This window comes from Haliotis rubra, unplaced genomic scaffold (assembly GCF_003918875.1).
Source record: "Haliotis rubra isolate DU_JTF1 unplaced genomic scaffold, ASM391887v1 Scf45, whole genome shotgun sequence".
Taxonomy (NCBI): domain Eukaryota; kingdom Metazoa; phylum Mollusca; class Gastropoda; order Lepetellida; family Haliotidae; genus Haliotis; species Haliotis rubra.
This window is the reverse complement of record NW_025767135.1, coordinates 1,753,219-1,775,718: the sequence shown is the minus strand read 5'-3', so window position 1 is coordinate 1,775,718 and position 22,500 is coordinate 1,753,219. Positions and strand designations below refer to the sequence as shown.

Genomic DNA, 22,500 nt, shown 5'->3' with positions numbered 1-22,500 from the left:
TCTAATCCATTCTACAAGCCTCCCCGAGCATGGTATCACCACCTGAGGATCAGACTGGCAGTCTACACAGCCATTCACTCCGCCACTTCTCCTCATCAATGCCACACTTCCACACCTGTAGCCACTTAATCGGACATGCAGCTACTGTCGTGTGTCTTGCCATACAAGGGATCAATGAATGATTCATGTGCTGCAAATGATATAGGCTCGGCCACCATAATGGTCTGTATGACAGATGAGCAAGGTACCAGACAGTAGTTTCATCAGCTCCCAGCCACGGGGAGGAAGTACACAGATGCATCATGAGGGTTTTCTGGCTCTTGAATATAAGATGAGTGTTGTGTAAAGCAGGTCTGATTATCTCCTGCACAACTGATTAACAGTTCTCTATAACATGAGTGAGTGGTTTGGGTTTGTTTGTTGTGTAAAGCCACACTCAGCAATATCCCAGCTATATGACAGCGTTCTGTAAATAATCCAGTCTAGACCAGACAATCCAGTGATTGACATCATGAGCATCAATCTACACAGTAGTGATATGATGACAACAGAGAGTAGATGTTGTTTTATGCAGCAGTCAGGTGAGGTGAGGTGAAATTGGGTTTAACGTCGTGCTTGAGAATATTTCGCTCATATGACGAAGAGCATGCGTGTGTATGTGTATGTGCACCTGCTTGTACTAGCCCAGACTGAAACTGGTTTTACAGTGCTAGCCCACTGAGATACCATGCCGCAGTGAAGCATGAATAACCCACTCAGACACATTACACTGACTCCGAGCCGACCAGTCCTTGTTGTACTCATTAATGCCGAGCGCCAGACAGGGACCAACAAGTACCATATTTTAACGTCTTTGGTATGACGCGGTTGGGGATCGAACCCGCGACCTTCCGCTCTCCGGGCGGACACTCTAACCACTACACCACGGAGGCGGTCTGCAGCAGTCAGGAATACTCCATAATGACCATGACATTTTACATCATGGCCAGGTCAACTGGTGGATGATGGCAGTCTTAAAATAAAATAAAACACAAACTCATTCTGCAGTGACAGACACTGATTGTCATATCCAACTGGACTTGAGCTCATTTCAGATCAGGGACTTACACAAAGTAGGGATGCCACATACATTGATACTTTTTCTAAGACGATACAATTATCGATACATTCAAAACTGTATCAATATTTAGTTTTGAAAGTATCGGTTTAAATATGTTTATGTATCGTTTACATTTTGCAACTGTATCATGTTTATTGATGTTATGAGAGTTATAAATGATTATTTTTCATGCACAAAGATGGGAAATTAGAACTTTTTAATCTCTGAGAATAAAAAATGTTGATCTTTTCATGGACAATTATAAAATATGAAATATTAATGTTCAAAATGTAACTAAATTTATGCAATAATGTCGCAAAAATAGGAATCGTGATATGTATCGAATTGTGACATGTGACATGTGATACGTATTAATTCATGAAACTTATGTATCGTGACATCCCTAACACAAAATATCTAGATTACATAGAAAACAAAGAGACGTGCTGGACTGACTGAGTTTTGGTTTTTACGCCGCTTTTAGCAATATTCCAGCAACATCACGGCGGGAGACGTGCTGGATTTTTCAAAAGTCTATGATGAACTATGTTGTGCCTTTGTCTAACCCTGATCAGGCAACACAATCTCAGAAAACCTAGACTAACAACATGGAACAGATATTTGGAACCTGCTTGACCGTACAAACATACAAAGTCAATAATCATGACACATACAGACTTGTGAGTTTAGTTTTAGCCGCACTCAGCAATATTCCAGCTATATAGTGGTGGTCTGTAAATAATCGATTCTGGACCAGACAATCCAGTGATCAACAGCATCAGCATCGATCTGTGCATTTGGGCATGCAGACTTGAAAATAGTTTTGATTCAAGTCAGCATTGTTATGCAAACATTTCAAGATTGGTAGGCAGTAGAAAAATCTTTTTGCATCAAGTTATTCCAGTTTGATACGAATGTCACTAAATGTTAGGCTGACACCATAAACAGGTTGTGCAGAATACTGGTAAACATTGCTACCTACAAAATTATTTATATTTTCTAATACCATTTCTTTGTTCCCCAATCAATGATTGACAGAGCTACAATAGTGACTGATCCTTTGTTTCAGAAAATATTCTGGATGCTAATCACGAACACACTTGCCATGTATGCACTTTCAGTACAAAACATACACACAATGCTACATAATGACAAAAATATAGAACTACACAAAGGCCAGGTTGGCGTGGTGGGGGCAGACAGATAACCACCCACATAATGTCACTGTAATGTCAAAAGGCAAACATGCTATTATATTATCGGTCCAATTGAACAAGTGATCAATCTCGAGAATGGAAGAGCTGTTATTTCTATAATATTTCAAAACATAAATATTGTTGCAATTTTTTCAGTTTAAATTCTGAACTAAGAGATAAAAATATACACGTCGTCATGATACAGCCATGCTTCTGTAATTCCTTTACAAGTGCTCCCATGATAATATTCACAGATTAGATAGTGCCTGTTATATTTATGGTATGTGTATTATTCCCCACACCCAGCCAGACAGCCACCCACATCCATCCCACACATGTGAAATGTTGAAATCACAAGATACCACTCTTTAATATCTAAGTAACAAGGAATTTCTAAGGCTGATTGCTACTCACATATTCTGTGGCATACCCTGGGTCCCGTTGTACAAAGCGGTCTTAGCGCTAAGGTGACCGTAACTCCCATACATTAACATAGACTAAGGTAGCCTTAACGCTAAGGTTGTTTTGTACAACGGCACCCTGGTTTTTAAACATTGTCAACTATCGGTTCATCTACCAGACTTGATACATCATATTAACCTTCTCCTTTAAAGACTTCTTCTGATCACAGCTGTTATATTAGGACGAGTCTATGCTCAATGCAGGAATTTCATCATTATACTTGTCATGTACAGGACATACTTTCATGTCTCCACACACTGAATCATAATAGCCTTAAAGTGAACAGGCCTTGGGCAGACAAACCACTGCTTGATACTAAGATACGGGTATGTACCTTAATCTAACCATAACCATGACGATCCGGGTTACGATTAGTCTTCAGCAAAATCTGGTTCTTGTAAAAGGTATTAACGGGATTAGGTTGACAGACTCGCTGACTTGGTTGACATATGCAGGATTAGGTTGACAGACTCGCTGACTTGGTTGACATATGCCATCATATCCCAATTCCGCAGATCGATGCTCATGGCGTCAATCACTGGACTGTCTAGTCCAGACTCGATTATTAACAGATGATGTCATATAGCTGGAATATTGTGCATGCAACGAAAATCTGTTTACTAAACCACCAAATTTTCATTGCAGCTCTTATATTACTTACAAGAATGAGTGAATGAGTGAGTTTGGCTTTACACCCATCTTAAGCATGGGGGACTTGATATGTGGCACAACTTAATAGGAGTCAGCTCTAAGGAAGTAAAAGTTGAATTATTTGCATCAAGGATAAACAAGGATAAGTATCCATTCATCATAGGATATATGTGTGTATGTTTTATCATACAGAGTGGGTATGAGTGGCTAAGTCGTCTAAAGTGCAACAGCTGACAATGTAGAACAATATCAATTTGTATGTCAGAAACGTATCAACTGGGTTTGAATGCCATTTTACCCTGATTAATTCCAGGTTTGTCAGAACCATGTATGTACTCAAGGATTTCACTAAAGGTAAATGTCTGAGACCTTCATCACGTCAGGCTTTCCCTCCTTAAGCTGACTGACTGTGATGTAATACTGTTCAAAGTGGAGCTAACCGAAGCTCACTCAATCTAATAAAGCAGGAATCCTATGTGTTATACATGAAGAAAGATTGCTAATCACCTTTCATGCACCATCTGTCAGTCTGGATAAGTTCCTTGATAAAAATAAGTCGCTGTCGAAGAAACCTTTTAATCTGAAAATGACTCCATTGACCAAGGCCACTTGTATGATAGAACCACAATGTAAGAGAGTATTTCGGACCTGTTTCATTGTGTTACGATTAAATACAAACTTTTCAAGACATCATAGAAATGTCTGAAACACCTATGCATATTCAAAGCTGATAACATGCAAACGTTATTCCCACGGGAATACAAGACGTGTGTCAAATATGAAGTGTGTAATGTCGGCAGTTAGCACAATAGTTTGAGTAGGGGCAACCTTTACTGACTACTTGGATCAATAGCAAAGTTATTCAGAGCTCTGTGGCTTGACGATGAAAAACAAATAAAGCAAACACTATTTCTTTGGCCACTGATTTATTATACCTGGTAAGTAGGTTCTTGTCCAACATCTCTGTAACTTTCAATCAAATGAAGCAATATATTTTGACAAAATGTTTATACTCACTTTTCATCTAAACAAGGAATTAGCTATACAAGCCATAAAATTGACCAACCATTCACCAAACCCTAGTAGCTTACACTGGTTAAAAATTGTATATATTATTGTATTTAATATATTTACTCAGTTAACAAGTACAAGTACTGGAGATCAGTGGTGGTGTATTATCACTAACATGTAGTGTAAGGCTGACTTTGAATGAAACTATGCATCTATTTAACCACTAGTGAGTGAGTGAGTGAGTAAGTGAGTGAGTGAGTTTGTGAGTTTGATTAAGTGAGTGAGTGAGTGAGGTGAGTGGAGTTAGCAATGATTTTGAGCAATATCAGTGAGCTGGGGACTTTCAGAAATAGGCTTCACATATTGGACCAATGTTCCAGCAAATCGGACCTGGGTCTTCACCATGATGGGCTTCACATATTGGACCCATGTAAAATCGGATTAGGTCTACCCCAATGTTGACGCTTAAACCATTAGGCTACCCCACCGCCCCTATGCACTAATGACTGACACCTTCAGTCATTATAGTTAGCTGTGGGAATCATAGAATACACTGCTGGTTTCTTCTGATTAGATGTGTGAATATACAATGCCATGTAGAAATGTGATTGATTTTTTTAAGACAATTCTGATAAAATAAAAGTCAACATTAGTAATTTCAAAAACTGCTTTTTAAATCAGAAACACATAAAACCTGAAGACAACAGTATGAAAATCAGAGATATCTTTCAGGGATGCATCAATAATGCCAAGAAGAGAAGCCCTGTCTATTTTACTATCTGACAATCAGGAAACAGTGACATGCGTTATATTTGGGATTACACTTTCTTAGTAAAGTACAGATTCTAGTACTTTTTGGGTTGAGTCCCATCCGGGATTCGAACCCACACCCTCAGAGTCAGGCACCTAATCGCCAGCACACAAAGTCAGACACCTAGACCGCTCAGCCACCATGGCTTCCACAAAAATGGAAGTCGGACAACTGGTAGTCTAGACTGCGGACTTTGTGTACCCCTCTGATAAGTGTTAATTGGCACGGCTCCCACGGCTGAAAGCTATGAAATACACAATGCCATTTTAGAAAGTGATGAAATGTAACGTGTTATATTTGGGATTACACTTTCTTAGTAAAGTACAGATTCTAGTACTTTCTGGGTTGAGTCCCATCCGGGATTCGAACCCACACCCTCAGAGTCAGGCACCTAATGTTACATTTCATCACTTTCTAAAATGGCATTGTGTATTTCATAGGAAACAGTCAGCTGTTTGTCAGCATGGCCCACTGTTGTCAGTTCATTGAAACAAACCCAAACTACTTGCATGGGTATCCATTCAAATACCATGGAGTCACTTGCAATACATTTATTGCAATAAAGGTTCATGCTTGGTAAATGTATGGGACATCAGTGTTCACGAATAGTGTCTGACCCTCTGACAAATCCATTAATGGCCCCAGTGTCTGACTGTATATTTCACGATGACTTTGACTGAAGTTGTTGTAAGTGACATGTGACACTTGTTTGCTGTTTATAAATCTTATGTTTGTTAATAATTTCAATGTCAATTATAAGAAATGTTAAATCTGAAATGTGTGTTTAATTTTATTCTTTGGGTCCTGAGAATTTTCAGTGGGTCAGACAGACATCTGAAGCTTACAGGACCCAATGTCCTGTTACTTTGAAACACCATTCGTGAACACTGGGACATGTAAGGTACTTGCAAGGTACTTGCAAGGCACTTGTATGGTACTTGTATGGTACAAGTATGGTACTTGTATGGTACATGTAGGCCTTGGTACATGTGTGTCTTCATTTCATAAATGCATAGATTGATGTTCAGGGAGTCAATCACTGGATTGTCTGCTACAGACAGGATTATCAACAGACCACTGTCATTAGATGGAATATTGTTGAGTGCAGCATCAAGCAACAAACAAACAAACAAACAAACATACACTGTCACTAAAACTATGGATCAGCAGGAAGCTCAACCCTGGTACACAAAAAAGTAAGTAAGAGGTTTCATGCCATCATCATGGCCACCATTTGAAGAAGTAAAGCTATACATACAAATAAAACAACAGCCATTGTACCACCAGATCTCCCTATATACTCTTTCACATACATCAAGTATTGCCTAATCTTCTGGAAACCATGTTATTGACAGGCTGCTCATCCTGTGATGCCAAAGCAGCACCACCAACACATAGCATTTGCTTGGAGATGGAAGGTAAACTTCGACCACCAAACCTGGCAAATGTTGACTGATGATGACATCAAGAAGAATACCACCACTGCACACGTCAACCTTGAGGCAGGATTATCACCTCACTGAATGCAGCCCCAGACTTTAGCCAAGGGATTAGATGACATAAGACGTAAATGGCAGTGATAGAAATTAGAATCTAAGTTGGCGATTGAGGTTGGAAGAATGGTGGTGAAATTGGGATCCTCTAAATCTGATGTACAAATTATGATTCCACCATACAACCCCCATGAGTCATCCCCATGTTTAAATATTTAAGGAGGACACAGTGCTTATGTAGCATTTAGAAGCTGCAGTGGCAGGATTGAGACATGGATTCAAACATTATTCAAGTATAAATTCAAAAATAAATTCAAATAAATACATAAATTCAAATATAATTCAGTTATCACTAATGATGATGATGACGATGATGATGATGACGACGATGAAATAACTATAATGCTCAAAGCATTGCAATATTATTCTGGTCAATAGATAAGTGTGGATTCCATTTTCAATCTTATCTCCCTGGGAAGTATACAACACAAACTGACTGAGATGTACTTGTTAACAGTTTCCACCTTCCGGGTACCCATTAACTGCTGAGTGAACAAAGGCATATTTCACTTGCCTGGGGTGACACCACATATGTAAATATACAAAACAATCTGTTGTTTCATACCCCATGATGTAGACACTGAGTATACATTAATTTCTATATGTCTGAAAGATACATTCATGACGTAAACTACAGTGCCGCTATCTCTGTTATCTTATTTACCATACCATGTAGCTACAGTTGATGTTCTTCAATAACAGTGTCGTCTTGTCTTTTTGAGTTCATTTACTTAATTAACAGGAAATAAATTTACTCATTAACAAGAAAAAAACATCTCGGACAAGAGGCAGTTTCTAATCAATTATACAATCTATCGTAACCCCAAACACCCCCGACAAATGGTCTACAGCTACACAGGCAGTAATATTGCAAACAAGCTTTTACACTGTGTCCATGTCAGCGTGGTAGCTAAGACATCAGTCAGAACGCAGACTTAATTTCAATCTGGCACCCAAAACTTCATCTGCAGCTGACATATGGCCGTCTTACACAAGAAATCAGATGGAAAATATTTTTACTGATATTCTTCACAGCGGGAACTTCCAGCCGACAGAAAACACTAATTTCCGTTCATCGCTACTGTCCTCGTTCCACTTTCCATGCATAAAGAAAATTAAAACAACCGTTATTGATGGACAATTTGTCACACTTTCCTTCCATCCATTTCTTGTTTCAATTAAATGCCAGCTGAGCATTTTATCACCGTAATTGAAATATGTAATTCCGTGGCAACAACTTTCCAAATTATCGAGGCACTCGAATAGCTCCTGACGCAACAAATGGCTCAAGGGAGGTGTTGGTCAGGAGAGAGTAGTTGCACCTTTCTACAATTTGTTTCCTCTATGATAATGGATTTCCTCAATCTCTGGGCCATTAGTCGCCATAACAATCAAATCCATGGCCGTGTTGACATGTTTACCAATATATATATTAAGAAACACAAGGAAATATAAGACCATGATCAAATTCAGAAGAAATGTCTTCCTGGTACATATGATACAGTAAATTACGGTCATAATGACCTCAAATGGACGACTAATCTGAGTTTGTTATAACCAATCCTAGTACATTATCCGCATTGTATGTGAAATATCGACATATGGCTGGGACAAAAACAACAACAGCTTGTTATAAGCATGTTCGTTATGAACATAAGGTTATTGCAATTTGACTGGTCAAGTTGACCTGGGCCTAGATTTTAGAGTGAGTGAGTGAGTGAGTATGGTTTTATGCCGCTTTTAGCAATATTCCAGCAATATCACGGCGGGAGACACCAGAAATGGGCTTCACACATTGCACCCATGTGGGGAATCGAACCCGGGTCTTCAGCATGTCGCCTAGATTTTAGAAGCTCTGTTAGCTCTAAGATTGTCGTTAGTGCCATACATTACCATTAACTTACGACAATCTTAGCGCTAAGAGAGCTTCGAAAATCTAGGCCCTGGGCTTGTTCCACAAAGCTGGGCCAGCAAAGTGACAGTTTGTAAGTTAGTGTTAAAGTATGGAAGTTAAGATCACCTTCGTACTATGCTATCTTTGTACAACTAAGCCTTGACTCATGCCTGATAGTATGACTACGAGACTAGTGAAAATGTGATGGGACTAGTTTTCTCTTAAAATTTAATTATTTCACTGAAACCAGATCCAAAATGAGCTGTGAACAGAGGTAATCTCATTAATCTATTCGTATGAATTACTAATTTCATGACGAGGTATTTGACTATTTCTCTTGGTATGTATAAACTATCATGTTGAGGGATAATGGATTCAGGTGTAAAATATTCCCCAGAAAGGAAATTTCACTGTACGACACAATTATTATTGGATATTCATATAGTGCACATATCCACATACTAGTGCATGCTCAAGGCGCTGGTAGTTTTTCCCTCGATCATTGGATTTCAATCTCAACGGCACATCTTATTATGAATCTCAACTCCCTGGGGATCATACAAGTCTTGCAGCCACTAGGCGCACTGAGTTATTGTGGCTTTCCCATCCGTACGAGGTACTCATTCACAGCTGGGTGGACTGGGACACATAGTCACAGTACTTTGTCCAAGTTGCTGTACCCACAACTAGGTGTTTGCACGTATTCATGTGGCCAGCATCTGGTCATATACCAACGGATTCGTGGGTTCTTTTAAGTGCACAGGGTTATGTACTATACACTAGGGGTTGTGACAACACTGAAAGAGTCTGCACACAAAGTTGACTCTAAGGTTTTTACACCCGGTCACAGGTGGGCTCGATCCCGGCACCTCATGCTCGCTGGATCACTAGCCTGGCGCCTTAGCTAGCTTGTCCACCATGTCCCCCCACAATGTGTGATTAACACCAGAATTGCCAACAGAAATATTCTTAACACATGTTCCATGTCATCTAGCTACCATCGAATCCAGGAAGTGTCTTCAAATTTAATCATTCATCACATCATAAGACAAATTAAAATTTTACAATGGTATGACAAGTACACCTCGCTTGAAGACAATAATCTGAACAGTGTCTTTACTGTAATTTAATCATTCATCACATCATAAGTCTTGGAGTATAAAGAATTAAAATTCTTGTTCATAGAAGCATGGTTTACCATTTCATAGTCAGCATTTTCAAGCTGTACACCTCGTTGATAAACAGATTGGTGATTGGAACCAGTGCTTGTCATGTAGTTTCACACATGGCCATGAGAAGGAATAAACTAACAATAATATTAATGACCTGTAGCCTTCAACTCCAGACAAGTAGGTTTTGATGGAGTACTTACCCTAGCATGCCCAGGGCAAGTGATCAGTTTGTTTATTTCAGCATCAAAGAGAAGATTAAAAAGTGTCAGACCTGAATGTTTTCAATGTAAATTGATGTGGCGCACTGGTCTGATGATGATGATGATGATGATAATGATCATCATCATCATCATCATGTCAGAAGAAAGCAGAATCAATTCAGCAGAAGTTTGTATGGCCATATACTACCTGAGGAGAACACTTTACTGAAGAATAGGTTTTCAAAATTGCATTTAAGGCTTGGAGGAAAGTAGAAAGCCTAATATCCTGCAGTAAAGGGTTCCATAAGTTTGGTGTAGAATATACAAAGGATCAGGAACTAATTGACTCCTATATGAAAGCTGAAGCTTATTGCTGGAGTTTGTCAGCGGACATGTTTAATTACACAGAACACGAACACAAACAAAGGTCGCTTGTAACATATGATATATGAAATAAAGATCAAAAGGCACATACATAGTACATCAGGATAGGCATTGTTTTCATTTTTTGTATATTAAACATCAACTACAGTCAAACATGCCTGAACTACAGTTCTACATGAGTGAGTATGGTTTTATGCTGCTTTTAGCAATATTCCAGCAATATCATGGCAGGGGACACCAGGAATGGGCTTCACACATTGTACCCATGTGGGGAATCGAACCCGGGTCTTCGGCATGATGAGCTAACACTTTAACCACTAGTCCACCCCACCACCCCTCTAAATGAAAGGGCGGTGGGGTAGCCTAGTGGTTAACGCATTGGCTCGTCATGCCGAAGACCCGGGTTCGAATTCCCACATGGGTACAATGTGTGAAGCCCATTTCTGGTGTCCCCCGCCGTGATGTTGCTGGAATATTGCTAAAAGCAGCATAAAACCAAACTCAGTCAGTCAGTCTAAATGAAAATAAATAAACGAACTAAGAGAGTAGTCAACTTCAAATATTTAAAACTGCATTTGCATCTATTATTTCCTCTTAACAAAGTTAACTGGCCAAATTGTCATGTTAATGCCAAACAAAATTGAAATACAGACACAAATTTAAGTTCAGATATGTCAGATATATAGGATAATCAGATATGTCTTTCGATTTAAATGTTCAGCTGACATATGATGAGACATTTTTCTGTAGCATGAAAGTATAAAAATATATCCTAAACCATATGAAGTTGTACAGACTGTGTGTCTCTACACAAAATGTGACAATATGCTGATTTCATAACCTTTGTTATATTTAATAAACCTGAACACTAGTGTTGGGAATTGGTTGAAATTTCACAATTGATGATTGCTTCATTACCAATGAACAATCATCGATAAAAATTGGTTAGCGTCAATTCTCAGATTTTCCTATCCAGTTTGTTATTGCAGATATGTATAACATGATGCACCTTGCTACTTTAAAGTGATGTTGATATATCATGAACATAAACCTCCTAGGGTCTTCAAAAATATTCAGTCATGACTTTACAGTTAGTGAAGTGAGTTTTCTAAGAATTAAACAAGTTTTCAGGCCCTGACAACTTCGAAGTTATGTTCCATTGTCAAATGTTCCAAAATCGTTTGTGTTCGATTATGAGAAAATGTGATCGATTGCTTGGTCATTTGGTCACTTCGACCAATCTTCAATTATTTCAATTAATCGGAACACCATTACTGAACACCAGTCTCTAACAATACAATGCTTCTACTGCAACATTATCGGCTGAAAGTGAATACTGTAATTTTCTATGTTTTGTTTATGTCTTGTTTAACATCACATTCAGCAATATTCTCCTTATTTGATGGTTGCCAACAAATAAATAAGTCCAGACAAGACAATCACTGATATTAAGAACAACAATCCATACACTGACGGTGTCACAGTAGGACAATGGTACACGATCTACCAAGTCATTAAGCCTGACCACAAGTTGCCTCTAATACAATCAGCCCAGGTTGATGGAGAACAATGCCAACATGAATCTCAACAGGTGTTCTCATTTTCCATGACAGTGTTAATAGAAAGCCTTAATTCCACTGTGATATAATCATAATATGATATCATGATATATCAAAACTAATGAACTTCCCATGTGGTCACAACATTGGTGTTAATGTACTCAAGATGACAAGAGTGAGTGAGTTAGTTTACATCGTTTTTAGCAATATTCCAACAATATCACGTCAGGGGACACCAGAAATGGGCTTCACACAGTGTACCCATGTGAGGAATCGAACCCAGGTCTTCAGCGTGACGAGTGAACGCTTTAACCACTAGGCTACCCCACCACCCCCGAGGTGACAAGACAGGGAATGAAGAGGATTGGTAGAAGGAGGTCTGACTGAATGAGTGAGTGAGTGAGTTTAGTTTTACGCATCTTTTCGCAATATTCCAGCAATATCATGGCAGGGGACACCAGAAATGGGCTTCACATTGTACCCATGTGGGGAATCGAACCTGGGTCTTCGGCGTGACGAGGGAACACTTTAACCACTAGGCTACTCCACCGCCCCTCAGGTCTGACTGAAATGTCCATACAGCACCAACACTGGCCTGGCCCTGTAGCAGATCTCAGTCAGCACAGGTATGTGTGGTAAACAGCCGGTGGGGAACCCATTCATTCATAGCAATGTGGGCATGCTGCACCGAGGATGGGTAGAAGTCATGTGACTTGGCTGAAATTAATGTTGATGGTATGTATGTGTACCATCCCTTCAATAGGTAAAGGAAGCTGATACAATGTGCCTGGAATATACCCCACATGGTCTTGACTGTTTCCTGTATTCAAACTGAGAAGCTTCAGTCTCATCAATAATGTCAGCTGTGTTCCTTGTGTTGAATCTTTGGAATCCATAAAGCTTACACCTGGTCTTTTATTCACTACTACTACTATTAGTGAATGAGTACTTCTACTGTGAGTGAGTGAGTGAGTGAGTGAGTGAGTGAGTGAGTGAGTGAGTGGTGAGTGAGTGAGTGAGTGAAGGTGAGTGAGTGAGTGAGTGAGTGAGTGAGTGAGTGAGTGAGTGAGTGAGTGAGTGAGTGAGTGAGTGAGTGAGTGAGTGAGTGAGTGAGTGAGTGAGTGAGTGAGTGAGTGAGTGAGTGAGTGAGTGAGTGAGTGAGTGAGTTGGTTTAATGCCGCTTTTAGAAAAATCCCAGCAATATCAAGGCAGGGACACCAGAAATGGGCTTCACACATTGTACCCATGTGGGGAATCGAACCCGGGTCTTCGGCATTAGGTGTGTGAGTATAATGCCACTTTGCACAGTTTTATCACAGCATATCAGCTAATCTAGTAGGGAAGCCTTAAGCAATGCAGATCTCAAACATTTACCACTTTGGTAAATCTCACTAGCAAGGCTATGGTGCTGGCAGACCAAGACACATAATCAGGACGAACCAAGATTTAACCCCAAGATCACAGGATTCTGTCATGCACAAGGGAGGCAACTCTGCACAGTGACTTACAGTACCTTAGAAGACTGGGCCCACACATATCGTAGCTTAGTTTTAGCAATACTGCAGTCATACCTAAGCAGGGGACACCATAAATGTCTCTCACACAATGTAACCAAGTTGGTATCAAATCCGGGTTTTATTCTAATGAAGCATTTGAACTGATTTGATGTTACAATTCCGGTGACATAATTGATGTTGGATAACAATAGCTGATCTTTCCTTATCAGCAGAGCCATGTTGCTTTCCCCTATCACATTCGCTGACAGTGTAAATTACTTATCAAAACAAGCATCATTTGCCACATGACGTAGGATGATGGTATCTCTTAGTCTTGGCTATGTCGTACATACAGGTAGTAAGATAGATAATCAATTACATGTATATATAACTACCCTTATACCTGACACTAGTGACAGGTAATATCAACCTGTGATTAGCACATACAGTGACTGACAGGAGACGGTATCGTCTTACCTGATTGCACACCAAGATGACGAAACAGCATAGAGTTTTAAATTAAAGATTTCCGGAGCCATTGTGGTTCAGTAGCAGAGGTTCAGTTCAGGAAGAGAGGTGATGTTCAAGAGTGGTGAGGTTCACGAGGTGAGGACACCATTTTTGAAAATATTTCACTTATACAGCGACAAGCAATGATGCATACCGCTCCAGACTAATGTCAATTTCATAGCCCACGGGGATACGAATACACAGTTTAAAATCAATACTAAATTCAGTCTTTGTGTTATCCCGTTATTGACTTTATTAGGCAGGGAAACAATAACTACCATCTTTTTACAGTCATTATGTATGACATGACCCGGGTTTCGCTCTATCCACTGGACACAGCCATGGGGTTAGAAAAGAATGATTCATTGAAAGTCACTCTAGTAGTATTCAAATCTAGGTGCTCCCCTCAATTGTAAATCTTTTACATTCGTCAAAGACCCCGACACTTCCATGCTAAATCTTTAACACAGTTGTGGTATCATTACTTAAGTCATGATATCCATTCAGTCTTTATTTTAGTTGGTAAATATATTGGCTATGGTGAATGTCTGTTCATATAATGGTAGATGAAATATTGTTGCTTTAAACCTCAACCTTGAAAACATAATGAAACATAACATACCACATGTCTGCTGATTTTGCAATATAAGATTTTCATATGCATTCAAAATTTAAATGTAAGAGGAAAAACATAATAAGCGACATTTGTTTGCAAAGAGGCACAAAAATGATAACGTTAATCTGTTAACAAAATGTGTTCGTAAATATTTAAATGGCAGAGAAACAACCAACATTTTATCCTGTGAACAAAATGTATTAGTAGGATACATGAATATATCAATCTGATAATGAAAAAAATATTTCATTTTACTTCTTGTAAACATCCAGCCAACCTTTTCCAATGATAAATAATCTTCAGATCCATCAAAAACATCTTGGCCTTTGCAATACATTAAATAGTGATGACTTCTCCCCTTTACACCTACAGACATGACATTCCATCCAGCAACCGAGATATATGATGATACTTATTATTAATGCACCCACAACGTCAAATCAGATACACAAAATCCACACAACTAATCTGCGATCTCCTTTTAACAGTAACATTGCTGACAGAAGACCAACATTTGACACCCCATATCATTAATCTCTCTATCACCTCTGCACGCATGTATTCCCCTGCTACAATCCACATGCTGGTATTGATCCAGCAGAGTAGCTTATGCCTACATTTACACACTCACAGCCATGGCAGACGGCATGACACCTGGACCACTTACGTTTTTATTCACATTCAATGATCCACAAATCGATAACATCATTTTGTCTTCTAAGCTCTGTGAATTTTTTTCTTCAAGATGTGGAAATGAAGAAAATGTTCTCCTCATAGAATGTTTCTAATCCTGTGTTGGAGTTGAAAGATAGCAGAAATATTGTACAATATTCATGATATCTGGATAAGAGAAGCTATACATTCGAAATAGGACCCAGATCCATCTCCATCTTAAAGTACAAGAACAGACCCCATCAAATTCAAATCATTCCACAAAAAGGTCTTATATTGTGTCAGAATTTGCATGTATTTATTACTTCCAACAGACTGAACACATTCATGGAATGAATGTCTGAAAGTGGCTGCACCATTGTGTGGTCTGTGATGTCGAATTCCAGGCAGAGTCCCAAGTCTATGTTTTATCAGGTATGCATTATACAATAGATGCTGTAGGGTAGAAGAATTCCTTGTCTAATGAGCACTTTGGCACTGACCATCTGCTGATTTCAATGAAAGACATCAGTGTTTTTTCTGTGTGTCCTTTAGTGACCGATCCAGAAGTAATAGTCATTGCGTCAGGTAACTCTGCATGATATTTTAGCGAATTTTGAATGAAAGCCAAGAGATTCTTGTTGGATATCAAATAATTATAGAGTTCTCCTTAGATCAAGATACAACAAACACCACAAGACTAGCCATCAATTTCAAGCAAGCACCTGTCAATTTCAACCAAGTACATAAATACTGAGAGTAACTCCATAATGTAATCTTACCACTAACTGTTTTGACAACAGTTATAATGCCAAGATCACTTTGTACAAATGAGGTGATGAAGTTTTATCTGAATGAGTGGGTTTGGTTTGATGTCATTTAGAATAGTATTTCAGTTACATCACACACACACACAGAGAGAGAGAGAGAGAGAGAGAGAGAGAGAGAGAGAGAGAGAGAGAGAGAGAGAGAGAGAGAGAGAGAGAGAGAGAGAGAGAGAGAGAGAGAGAGAGAGAGAGAGAGAGAGAGAGAGAGAGAGAGAGAGAGAGAGAGAGAGAGAGACACAGAGAGAGAGACACACAGAGAGAGACACAGAGAGAGACAGAGAGAGACAGAGAGAGACACACACAGAGAGAGAGGGCATAATAAATGGAAGAAGGCAGCTCTTGAATACAAAGTTCCCTATCTGTATGCATGAGGAACCTGTGACCACAAACTGGACTATAGCTCCAGAGGAAATCAACAATCATGCAGGGCCACTTGGGATAAAGTGGTAACCGTGCCTGTCAAGAAGCATACTGTCTGAAATGTTAGCTGACAACACTGTCTGAAGTGTTAGCTGACAGTGGTATCAAGACAGAGGGTTATGCAGAGAGAGAGAGAGGGAGAGAAAGAGAAAATAGTTCTATGCGACTTTTAGCAAGGTTCCCATAAAATCATGATAAGGTACATCAGAAATTGAATTTGCAAACTGAACCTATGTAGTCACACTCAGGTCTTTGGCTTGCTCAGCATAGTACTTTGAGTGTCACATGAAATTAATACACCAATAAAAACTTGACACACTGAACAAATTACCGCAATTACCATGATTACTTTGGTGCTGTCACCCTTGGTAAATAAGTTCACAATTGTTTTTGGTTAGTCTATTATATTTGAGCTGCTAAACATCAACAGTTTCAATTCATTGATTGAAGAACATTCATAATATTGTCGTTTTCTTCCAACTGTTTACAAAGAACAATCAGTCTGATGTAAATGCTGTGGGTAAATGCCCATGTTTCATCTTACTTAATAATGTGTTATGTTCTGTTGATTTGTCTTAGCTGAGTAATAAAAGAACATGTGTTTCTGACAACATTTAATCTCTGTAACTCCACACACAACATTCAAGCTATGACAAGGCAGCCTGTCAATAATCCAGTCTGGACCAGATAAACTGGTTGTTGATATTGTGATAATACACACCATAATCTCAATCTGTGAATATCAAACAAGGCCTTGCTGAACAAAATATGTAATATAATAGTAAATCTTTTTGTCTTGTGCCATCTTATCTGCAATTTCAAAAAAAGGTTTTACCCAGTTTGTTAAAATATGTTCATACAAACCAGAATTCACTGATGGGGTACACGGTTGAAGTAGTTTTTTTATCTGCACATAATACACGAAAAAAAATTTCCCAAAATACTGAATCCTCTAGAAGTGGTTTTGCATTATAGTCCAGTGCACACTATCCTGGAGAGGGGCGGTGGGGTAGCCTAGTGGTTAAAGCGTTCGCTCGTCACGCCGAAGACCCGGGTTCGAATCCCCACATGGGTACATTGTGTGAAGCCCATTTCTGGTGTCCCCCGCCGTGATATTGCTGGAATATTGCTAAAAGCGGCGTAAAACACAACTCACTCACTCACACACTATCCTGGAGTTAATATGGTAATATCCCATGTCATACAGGGTTTTACATGACGCATGATTCCTGCGTATTTGACGCAACAAATTTTCTAAAAGACTCTCAAAATGTTATCATACGAGTCAAGCTTGACGCAAGTTTTATGAGTGACCCTCAGAATTCAGTTCAATAAAATTGATTAGATATTTAAAGCAAACAGTGATAGTTTTCATTTTATTGCAAACCGTGTTGAAAACGCTCATGTTATTAACAGAAAGTATAGGAACTCCGAGTGACTGAAAATAGAGCCATGCTGCAATGTGGTAAAGGTACCAGCTAATAGGATATCCATAGAATATAAAGCTTGCAATTTGTCAGGTATATTGTAGGTGAACCCTGCGGGTGAACCTGCTGGTGTTCAGTATACTGGAGTTTGTTATGACTGAACAGTGAAACATATACTATTTATTTACTACTCATTTTAATGACAATGCATCACAAAACCGCAAAATCTTTGCAAAACTCTTGCTTTTGGATTTACACAAAGAAATATTACCTTAAAATTTTCATGACTCCCAAATATTGAAAATGACTCCCAAAAATAAATACTGTGAGTTACCATGACTCCCATTTTTCCAAGTCTGTGTAAAACCCTGGTCATAGTGAGTACATGAGCGAGTATGGGTTAATACAGCTTTCCGCACACAGTGGGGGGCACCAGAAAACGGCTTCACACCTCATACCAATCCTTGTACACACACAATCCCCAAGTACAAATCAATCCATTAAGTCTCCACATGAAACAAGCAAAAGGGCAGGAGGGGAAATATTCCAAACCAGAATTCAAATATCTTGATTGGCTAGCACTCTTAATCAAAGTTTGTATCACAAAATATCACACTTTTCATGAGACAATATACACACTGAACAAGGTACAGTAGAGCAGAGTATTATACTTTGACTGACTGACTTATTAAAAACCAATCTGTAGTTATCCCATACCTGTTTATAGTATGCCTCTTACAATCTATACTCCTTGCTTTGTTATGACACGGTAAAATATAATACTTAGGTCAGCTTAGGGTAACGTCATAATTTATGGTCTATCTGGTAGTGGATCCACATTTCTTTTTTCAGTCGTCAGTGATAAACAAAGATAAAATGTATTCATGTAAGGGCAGTCTTCTGTTTCTCAGGAGTGACCCATATATAAATTGATGGCTTTATGTTGACACCTTAGATAAGGGTTATCTGATAATTTTAGGTCTCACTGATTTTGATGCATTTTTTTTTCAACAGCCACAATATTTCTGAAGTCATCATGGCTGTCTTACAGGTCTGGGAAAACACTGAAAAGCCTGTACTGAAAATAGAATTTCAGTCATTCAGCAAATTAAAGTCACAATGATTTTTGTTTTATGTGACATATAAACCAGATAAAACGCTTTCATTTTCTGCCGTAACATTTTAAGCATATCAAATAATAATGGATGTAGATATAGATGTAAGTTAAATCTTCAAACAAGATTTGAAAGTACATATGCTTGTCTCAGACTACAGTAAGATTCAGGAAGACGTCACATTTTCTTTAGGACTACCACCTTTACCATTAGCTAGATGGCAACTCCATAGAAGATCATTTTGTGAGCAAATTTCTAACTATGACAAATAAAATGCCATACAAACATATTAAACATTTGTAAGATTTGTCAATTACACTTTTACACATAACATCATTATGGTGAACCGAAAATGTATAAATGCATATTCTAGCAGAACTTAACATGACAAAAAAATATATACATAACACCATGATAAGCCTCCTGACGAGCTTTGACATAAAGGAGTCGGGAACAACAGGGGGTCACATGGTCATTGACCAATCTTATCACTCGCATTATGTAATAGTTTTCGTGACTTCCAAAATTATGACTCCTGCGTGTACGACTATAAACATCACTGTGTATTCAAGAATGACGATATAGATTAACCGAGAAACGCTAATATGCAATTGTACATTTACACATATTTAACTATCGTACTATCGAGTGACAGCTGATTCACTGGGTTCCCACTGACATTGAATGAATGCATGTATCTGCCTCCTAACGCTAGACATCCCGCCCCACAAACGTGAGATGTAAGGTGCATTTATGTCAGAGTCATCTGACAAGTTTGAGTATTTTGTCTGGTATTTATAGGCTTACTGTAATTTATATATTTCCAACAAGCGACTGCAAATTTATTAAACCTTTGCATGTGAATAGCTGCAAAGTCAAGAAAATACTTTGTGTACTGTCAATAATTTCCTGCGTGATGGTTTACCTCTTGCATTGGGTAATGCTAAAGGTATTAAATTTGAAAAACATACCTTGGTATACAATTGGGTGAGGTCTTTTCTATTTCCCAAGTGGCGAAGAGTTTCATAGGCACGGGTTTAACACCCAGCCATGTACTCCGAGACGTCTTGTCCGCCATCTTCTTTACCTTCTGCTACGCATGCGCGGTGTTGTTTAGCCAAACCCGGAAGCGAGATTAGCAATTTGCTGTCAAAACAACACGAGGTTATGTAATATATTCTGGCCACATTTGCACCACAACGCAACCAGTTCTTTCTTGCTATTTCTCGATCAGCAAGTATTCACGTTCCACACTTTTCCGATATTAATGCACTGTCATCGCAATTTGAAGCACGATGAAATTCAAACAACTGCTTCCCGTCAGACAACAATGTAAATAATATGTCTAAATGCTTCACTTCATTCCACGAGTGACTACATGTACAGACCATACCGTTATCATAATTGATATTCTCTTCACTTTGACTCACAATTAACTTTTTGTTATGTTCAAATAATGTTAATAAACTTTCCAACATATATATTTGTTTAATTACGATATCATAAAAAAATAACAAAGTCAGTTGGATATATAAAAAATGATTCTGTTTGAAATACGATATTCGCTTTTTCACATATACTTTTAAATATACGTGACCTTTAGCATACAAATTCCGGCATATTTTTTTTTTTCAGAAAATAACGGAAATACTCCCTTTGTTGATTAACTATCCTATTGTTCCCAAATCATTATTTGCTTGGCAAAACTCTGGTTAATCTCTAATTACCTTGAATGACAAAACTTTATGAATGATCAACTTCTTTATTTTATTTTATTTCGGTATAGATCATTATATCGTTTTCAAGCATATGAAATAAAGAAGTTGATCATCCATAAAGTTTTGTCATCTCTATACCACCAACTTCTAGAATGCCACTCAAACAAATCTAATTACATTGCCATTCACACACCATTGTCACCTGTCCTTAAATCTGTTAGGAACTGGTGATTTATATAATGGAGAGGGGAAGCTGGGGTCATGACAAACCGTTGAGAACATAACATTCGGGTCAGCAAAATACGTAATCCTGAGAGTAATCTTAGCACCCCCTCCCAACTCTATAACCCCCACCCCCTCCATCTACACACACCTCGCAAACCTACCCCATGATAATTTTCCAGATCCCACAAGTACCCACCTGCTCATGTGTTTTATTGAAATTTGAAAATCCGTAAATTAGAGAAATGAATATGTGTTCCCCAAAACTGTTTTCTGTCTAGCTTTTCATATTAGATGAATAATTCATCTCGTAAATGCATATTCCGACTGCGAATAATTTTTCCAAGCTTTTCTTAACGTGTTTGTGAGGAATGTGCCACAAATAAATATACAATAGTCTGTATTGTGTTGTTGATATGACCAATGAATTCTCATTACCATACAGCTGCTGCAATGCTCGATCAATTTCATTCAGTATTTTTAGTAAAGGAAGATAACGACGTAGTCACGCTTGAAAGTGAGATAAAATTTGCGTCGACAATATTTCAGCTAAATAAAGACGTGAACAAGCCTAGACATCCACCCAAGTGCGTCTCAAATACAGTGTAACTTGACAATATCATTAACAACTTTTTTTAAACCGTGGCTGTAATCCAACAGCACTCTTCGTAATCTGAAACATTATCAAAGCAATGTAGTGGTAGATCTACTTGTAATGTCACAGCTGTAAAGAAAAGTATATTTATAATCTCCTTGCATTCTTTTCTCAACAATTGAAGATGAAATAGCGCTTTTCTTGTATGAATTAAACTGAGCACTTCGGTCGCGCGTCTGTAAATGATGCATCAAGAGTTACCCCTTCATATATCGAACACCCCAAACCCAGACTCGATCGTGAGAAAACAACATGGTTCAGACCGTTTATCTGTATTCCATGTACAAGGTTATAAGACTAATGACGAGGGTTCAGTTTATTGAGGAAGACAAAAACTGCATAAGAAATCTTTCCTAGAAGATATTTACTTGAGGCTGAGATGAGGGTGCTTGTGCGTATATATATTTATTCCATTCAGCTGAAGCGACGGGTATTCGTGGTTTGAAAACAGACCTCTCATGCGTGTTGTAAGAGACAACTAAATTGATCAGGTTGTCGTGTTCCATGGTTATGATATTTCCATTGTTATTGTTTCGTCTGGTTCAGACTCGATTATATAATGAACCAGAGGTTGTATCATAACCATGGTTACAATTATAGTGTATCTTGTGACGCGCAATCAAACGGACTGGGGGCGGTGGGGTAGCCTAGTGGTTAAAGCGTTCGCTCGTCACGCCGAAGACCCGGGTTCGATTCCCCACATGGGTACAATGTGTGAAGCCCATTTCTGGTGTCTCCCGCCGTGATATTGCTGGAATATTGCTAACAAGCGGCGTAAAACCACACTCACTCACTCAAACGGACTGAGTTGTCATAAGCGGACCAGGGGTTAATAGGGACCCCCGATGTAT

At 38.7% G+C, this 22,500-nt stretch overlaps 1 protein-coding gene across 1 annotated transcript in view; it reads right to left on the bottom strand.

Moving 5' to 3' along the window:
* LOC124289799 (phosphofurin acidic cluster sorting protein 2-like) overlaps positions 1-20,161 on the bottom strand; it is a 146,450-nt gene extending 126,289 nt beyond the window's left edge. Inside the window, exon 1 of the mRNA XM_046726466.1 lies at positions 20,026-20,161. Coding sequence (XP_046582422.1) covers positions 20,026-20,132 — 107 coding nt within the window. The 5' untranslated portion in view covers positions 20,133-20,161. The remainder of the gene's footprint in view (positions 1-20,025) is intronic.
* Positions 20,162-22,500: the final 2,339 nt, after the last annotated feature.